The sequence below is a fragment of the Abrus precatorius genome, unplaced genomic scaffold, assembly GCF_003935025.1.
Source record: "Abrus precatorius isolate BTA unplaced genomic scaffold, Abrus_2018 Scaffold2, whole genome shotgun sequence".
NCBI lineage: Eukaryota > Viridiplantae > Streptophyta > Magnoliopsida > Fabales > Fabaceae > Abrus > Abrus precatorius.
Window position 1 is genome coordinate 27,632,906 of NW_020874362.1, and position 6,000 is coordinate 27,638,905.

Consider the following 6,000-nt stretch of genomic DNA (forward strand, 5'->3'; position numbering starts at 1 on the left):
AACGCACACGTAGCATGATAATTATTTATGATATGAAGAAAGCAAATAATATATATATATATATATATATATATATATATATATATATTGAACAAAATAATTGTGTGCTGAATGGATCAATATTTGTTTTCTGTCTCTTTCGATCCTTGAAATATATCATTATATCATGACGTAAAATGAATGACTTGCCTTGGTTTGACAGGACTCATTAGTGATAAGAGGCTTCACGATCGTATTTTTAATTTTAATATTTTCATATTCTTAATTTTATAGTAGAAGATGTCTTTTTTTCACAGTAAAGTAATATTACAAATTATTAAAAAAAAACGTATAGAAGTGATACAAATCAATTTAGAGCACTCTTTGTCACGCATCATCTCCACTAATGTTTTTATTTTCTTTTGCGAGTGTATGCTGTCTATTTGCAAGTGATACAATAAATGTTACAAAATTTACATGATTATTACAGAATAATCGTGTAAGGTGCATGGTATAATATTTGAATATTAATTGTTTTATTTGTTCACTTAAAGCTTAATTAAACAAGTTAATTTGTCTGGGGCAATTCCACATATTTCAGAAGTTTAATTCCTCTTAATAATTAGAGGGGAAAGATTTAGGTTGGTAGATTTAATTTTAACAAACAAGAGCATGTAACTTAACTATGATATAAACTTTTTTATGTGGTTTAACTATGATATAACTTTACGATTTGGATGGGAACTTCGTTCGATTGGCATTCAATTAGCTGTGGTTGGGAACTTCCCATTACAACGATATTCTCTTTCTTTCCCCTCTCTACAAAGTTTACATACAAAAAGTATTGCTTTTTCAGAACCTTTGCAATTGACGTGGGAGGTCCACAAAACATCTTTGGCTCTCAAATTTATTTACTTTTTTTGTTTACTTTGAGTTTGAGCTTTCATGGTTGCCTTGTCAGACTTTTACGTCCTTCTAAATTCGAATATATATATTCATTTCAAATTCCACCCCCTCTATCGAACTTTCCAGCTGATTAAACTTATAGCTCTCCACCATTAATGCACTGCACTTAATTACAACCAATGTTAGATGTGTTGGCAGCACCTTATCCAAATATCGGTCCCAAAATTAACAATAATAAGGGTCCTCTACTCAAAAATAAGAGTTGAGAAATATCTAGTTTTATTGTATTAAATTTTTTAATTATTCGAAAAATATTACTTAATTTTAATATTTATTTTCCTTAGCATTTGTTTAATCATAAAAAACGATAATTTAGTACAAATAATAATAATATATTTTAAAACCTCGATGATCTTTGGCACCCGTCCTGCATAATTGCAAAGCATTACATCAAATGCGACCCACTGTTGAATCACATTGACAATTCTTCGTCGTAGCTGTATGCACAATGCACCATGTTTCTTTGTATAATGCATGTTTAAAGACAACCTTATCTCCTTATTTGCATAATAATGCCATGAAAATTGGTTGTACGAGCAGTCACAGCAACTCCAACAATGCGCACATCAAATGGGTGTTATTGTCGTAAGAGGTTGGATCAAAATTTAAATCCACTTGTAAAATTTTCCTTTTTAACATATCTTTTAGTGCATTCACTTTTTCACTGTCCAATTTTTATCTTTTTTAAGGGTCTGTGTTCGATAAGGGTATATATATATATATATATTGTCTGGATAGATTAAAAAAATATAAAAATCTTATCCACTGATTTGGATAAATAAATAATTAAATTCCACAATAATAAATCTAAACAAGTACTTCTTTTGTATTACATTTTTCTTAGTAAAATAGTTTTTATTTTTATATACTATAAATATCTTTAAAAATGTATAAAATGAAACTATGCCAGAAATAAAAAAAAAAAAAACCCTCCCAGCCCATATACCCCCTCTCCCTCACTCACTTCCACTCATTTTGAGGAATTTTTTTTAATTGTGACAAAACAAACAGTAAAAGTATTTTTAACCGTGAATTGAAGTTTTTTTTAAGTGTAAAAATAATAAAAGAAATATTTCTTTTAATGGAGCATTATACGCATGGTTAAAAATAAAACTTTTGTAATATATTCCAATATCAAATTATGTGCTAGTTATCGTCTCTATTCCTAATTATTTATTTTGAAAAAAAATATACACAGACTAAAAATTTCAATCAGTTTATTATAATTATTTGATAAATTTTTTAAGATAGTATTTATTATTAGTTTTTAAAAAAAATTACTTAACCAGTGTAATTACTTATTTATTGGGTCCTAACTCTTCTCTAATACTGCATGAGACGATTTGAAGAGAAAAAGATGATCAACATTTATAATTTTATTAATATATGAAATTACAAATAATAAATGAAATTGTTAATATATTTAAAGATAAAAATATGGATTAATTATATTAACATTTATAATTTTATTAATGTCAGTTTTTAAAATTAATTTAAAACATTTTTATCATTTAAATAATTATCTATAATAAATATTTTATTAATAAAATTAAACATTTTTAAGTCCTTAAAATTAATTTTGAAAATGCTAATATTTTATAGAAATTTATTAATTAATTGGATTCTTTTATCAATACCTAATGGGTGCAAATGCAAAGAAGTGATTTCAAATGATAAAGCTAAAAGAACAGAGACAAAAAGCTGCATAATAACCGAGTCCCTGGCCAGTTCTCATCTCTGATCCGTCGCTAGCTTTCACCATGTGACCTCAGAAACAATCCATCTCTCTCACACTCTTTCTTTGTCATTGTTAGTTTGTTGTAACACTTCGTTGTTTGTCTTTGTTAGTTTGTTCAACTTTTTTTTTTTACCCATTAAAATGCCCACTAAATAATTAGGGAATAATCGAAATCTAGAATACAACTAGACACTCCGATTAAAATACTGCCACAACAAATGCCATAACGATTTTCATTTTCAAGCATTAATATAATCAAAACCCCACTTTTTGGAAATACAAAATTAAATTAGAACCACCCTTTGTTCTCTTCCTGTCACTGTTTCTTGGTCTCTACTTCTTCCCAAACCAGAACCCGATAGCACCCCATCAACTACCTCTCATTCACCCCTTCAACACCTGTGTTTGGTTTCTTCCTCTGACTTTAAATGAAATGGTTCAGCATAAGAGACCCCCAAATAGCAGGGGGTACTATGTTAAGATGAAGCTTCTGCACAAACATGGCAGGCCTCAACAAGAAAAGAGTTGCTTCTACAAATACTACAAATGGGTTCTCTGGCTCTCTCTCTCCCTCTATTTTTTCACTTCCTACCTCATCAGCAACAACCATCACCACCACACCACTCCAACATCTCACGACAAAACAACCCATGTCTCTAGAGCACTCTTCGAATCAAACAACGCCACAGCTCCACTACAAAACAACCTAGGTAGAATCAAACCCATCTTATTTATAATTTTTTATCAAATTTTTTTTTAATAAAGCTCGTAATTTTATTTTTATGTTTATGTTTTTGTTTTGTTTTTACAGGTCTGAAGAACCTTAAGGTGTTTGTCTACGATCTTCCTCCGAAGTACAACACGGATTGGTTGGCGAATGAAAGATGCAGCAAACATTTGTTTGCGTCAGAGGTTGCCATTCACAGGGCTCTGTTGACCAGCGATGTGCGCACGTTTGACCCTTACGAAGCTGATTTTTTCTTTGTTCCAGTTTATGTCTCTTGCAACTTCAGCACCGTTAATGGGTTCCCAGCAATTGGTCACGCGCGTTCCCTCATCGCTTCCGCGGTCAAACTCATCTCTTCGGAGTACCCATTTTGGAACCGAAGCAGAGGTTCCGACCACGTCTTCGTGGCTTCTCACGATTTCGGTTCTTGTTTCCACACCCTGGTATGTTAACCACACCTCAGTTTCTACCGTTACGTTGCCCGTGTTTTGTAACGGTTTGTTGCTCTTGCGTTGCTTTCGTAGATTCGATTCTTCGAATGATTTTGTTTCTGTTTTTGACTGTGAAGGAGGACGTGGCGATGGAAGATGGAGTGCCAGAAATCATGAAGAATTCGATCGTGTTGCAGACGTTTGGCGTCGTGTATGATCATCCGTGCCAGAAGGTTGAACATGTGGTGATTCCGCCGTACGTTTCACCGGAAAGCGTGCGCGACACGATGGAAAATTCTGCGGTGAATGGACGGCGAGATATTTGGGTTTTCTTCCGTGGAAAAATGGAGGTCCATCCCAAGAACGTTAGTGGAAGATTTTACAGCAAGTAATAACAATAACATAACTCCCACTTTTTAATTTTAGTCTCTAATCAAACGTGTAATCATGCTCTAATTGTTTTGAATTTCGTTTTTTCACTAATGAATTTACGTTTTTAACCTTGAAGGAAAGTGCGGACGGTGATATGGCGGAAGTTCAACGGTGACCGGAGGTTTTACCTACGGAGGCATAGGTTTGCCGGTTACCAGTCAGAGATTGCTCGTTCGGTGTTCTGTTTGTGTCCTTTGGGGTGGGCCCCATGGAGTCCGAGACTGGTTGAATCGGTTGCGTTGGGATGCGTGCCGGTTGTTATAGCCGATGGTATACGGTTGCCGTTTGTTTCCGCCGTGAAGTGGGGTGAGATTTCGCTTACGGTGGCGGAGAGGGAGGTGGGGCGGCTGGCGGAGATTCTTGAACACGTGGCGGCGACCAACCTGAGCACCATCCAGAGGAACCTGTGGGACCCAGAGACGAGGAGGGCCCTACTTTTTAACAGCCAGGTCAAGGAAGGTGATGCCACGTGGCAGGTCTTAAGAGCTTTGAGTGAAAAGCTGGATAGGTCCTATAGGGGTTCGAGGGTTTCGCGCCAATTGGATGTTGACACGTAATGGGTGTGAATTGGGCGCCAAGTAGGTTACTATTTTCCAGTGAGGACAAGTACACGTACGCTCGCTGCATGGTAAGCAATAAATGATATTTAGTGGAGAACAGCTGGAATTTCTTCAGAGATGGAATTTTATGACTCACGGTGGGGCCCAGAGGGGTAAAAGATTTGATTTAAGATTTTTTCGAGTTTATTAATGGTGACGTGGTTAATGTCTGGATGACATGGCTGGAATTCATTCGATGGTTGTGCGGTTTGTAAAAAAGGGTAAACGTGAACATACTACTGAAAATTGGAGGCCAAGAGAAATTTGATGGTGGGAGCTAAATTTTGTAAAATCATTTTTGCTGTAAATAAAATACCATTATAAAAAGATTATAAGATGGATACACTGTTTCAAAATTCTAGAGCTAGTGGTGGTGCATTTTCTTATATTTTATAGTAGTAGTTGCAGTAGATTTGTTAACTCGGAACTGAGTAAAGGATGTGTGAGAAAGGGGGGAGAGTTCTTGGGGTTTGGTGAGTGAAATGATTAATGAGAATGGGCATGGATGGAGGAAGATGAGGGATGTGGGGTGCGAGTGTGTCAGAAGTGTCAGAACTTTTATAGTGGTAAGTTTATTTTGAATTTTTACAAGTTCATGTTAATAGGGTGTGTCAGTGGTCACGGATATATGAGGGTGTCAAAATCAACGCAGGCATGAAGAGGATCCAACAAGTTCATTTGAATTTTGGGATTTTCTTGTTTCTTCTGAACTTAGCATATCTCAAATGGACTGGTTTTACTCGATAATAGTGACCATTCGTGGGGCATATAATCAAAAAGTAATATCCATATATGCTTATATTTCGTTAGTTATATCATCGCATGTTCATTTGGATGTTATGGTTTTAACTTAATTATCATATTTTTCATTTTATTTAAATTTTAAATAAATAACTTTTGAGAATCTTATTTTTATGTTAGTTTAGGGCTTTACTTGAATTCGATTCATTTATTATTATTAAATTTTAATGCTGGACCACTTACGGTTGAAGGTATATGTCCTTGTAAATACTACCTACAAAAGTAGAACAATTTTCTCCCTTCAATTAACTTTTCATTTTCAATTATTCTTTTCATGGTTTTCGCATAGTACCATTATGTTCTCGCCATTGAAGATTAATCCATTAA

The 6,000-nt window shown here is 34.4% G+C and overlaps 1 protein-coding gene across 1 annotated transcript; it reads left to right on the forward strand.

Annotated features, from left to right (window-relative positions):
• Nucleotides 1-2,685: 2,685 nt before the first annotated feature.
• Nucleotides 2,686-5,765, forward strand: LOC113857955 (probable glucuronoxylan glucuronosyltransferase IRX7). Its single transcript, XM_027490308.1, has 4 exons — nucleotides 2,686-3,393; nucleotides 3,495-3,853; nucleotides 3,979-4,229; nucleotides 4,350-5,765. The coding sequence occupies exons 1-4, from the start codon at nucleotides 3,117-3,119 to the stop codon at nucleotides 4,828-4,830; spliced, it is 1,368 nt and encodes a 455-aa protein (XP_027346109.1). The 5' UTR covers nucleotides 2,686-3,116; the 3' UTR covers nucleotides 4,831-5,765.
• Nucleotides 5,766-6,000: the final 235 nt, after the last annotated feature.

Excerpts from the sequence above, each read along its gene's own strand:
- LOC113857955 (XM_027490308.1), top strand. The coding sequence starts at position 3,117 with ATGGTTCAGCATAAGAGACCCCCAAATAGCAGGGGGTACTATGTTAAG. Across the intron at positions 3,394-3,494 it reads TCCACTACAAAACAACCTAG|GTCTGAAGAACCTTAAGGTG; the intron begins GTAGAATCAAAC and ends TTGTTTTTACAG. Across the intron at positions 4,230-4,349 it reads AGTGGAAGATTTTACAGCAA|GAAAGTGCGGACGGTGATAT; the intron begins GTAATAACAATA and ends TTAACCTTGAAG.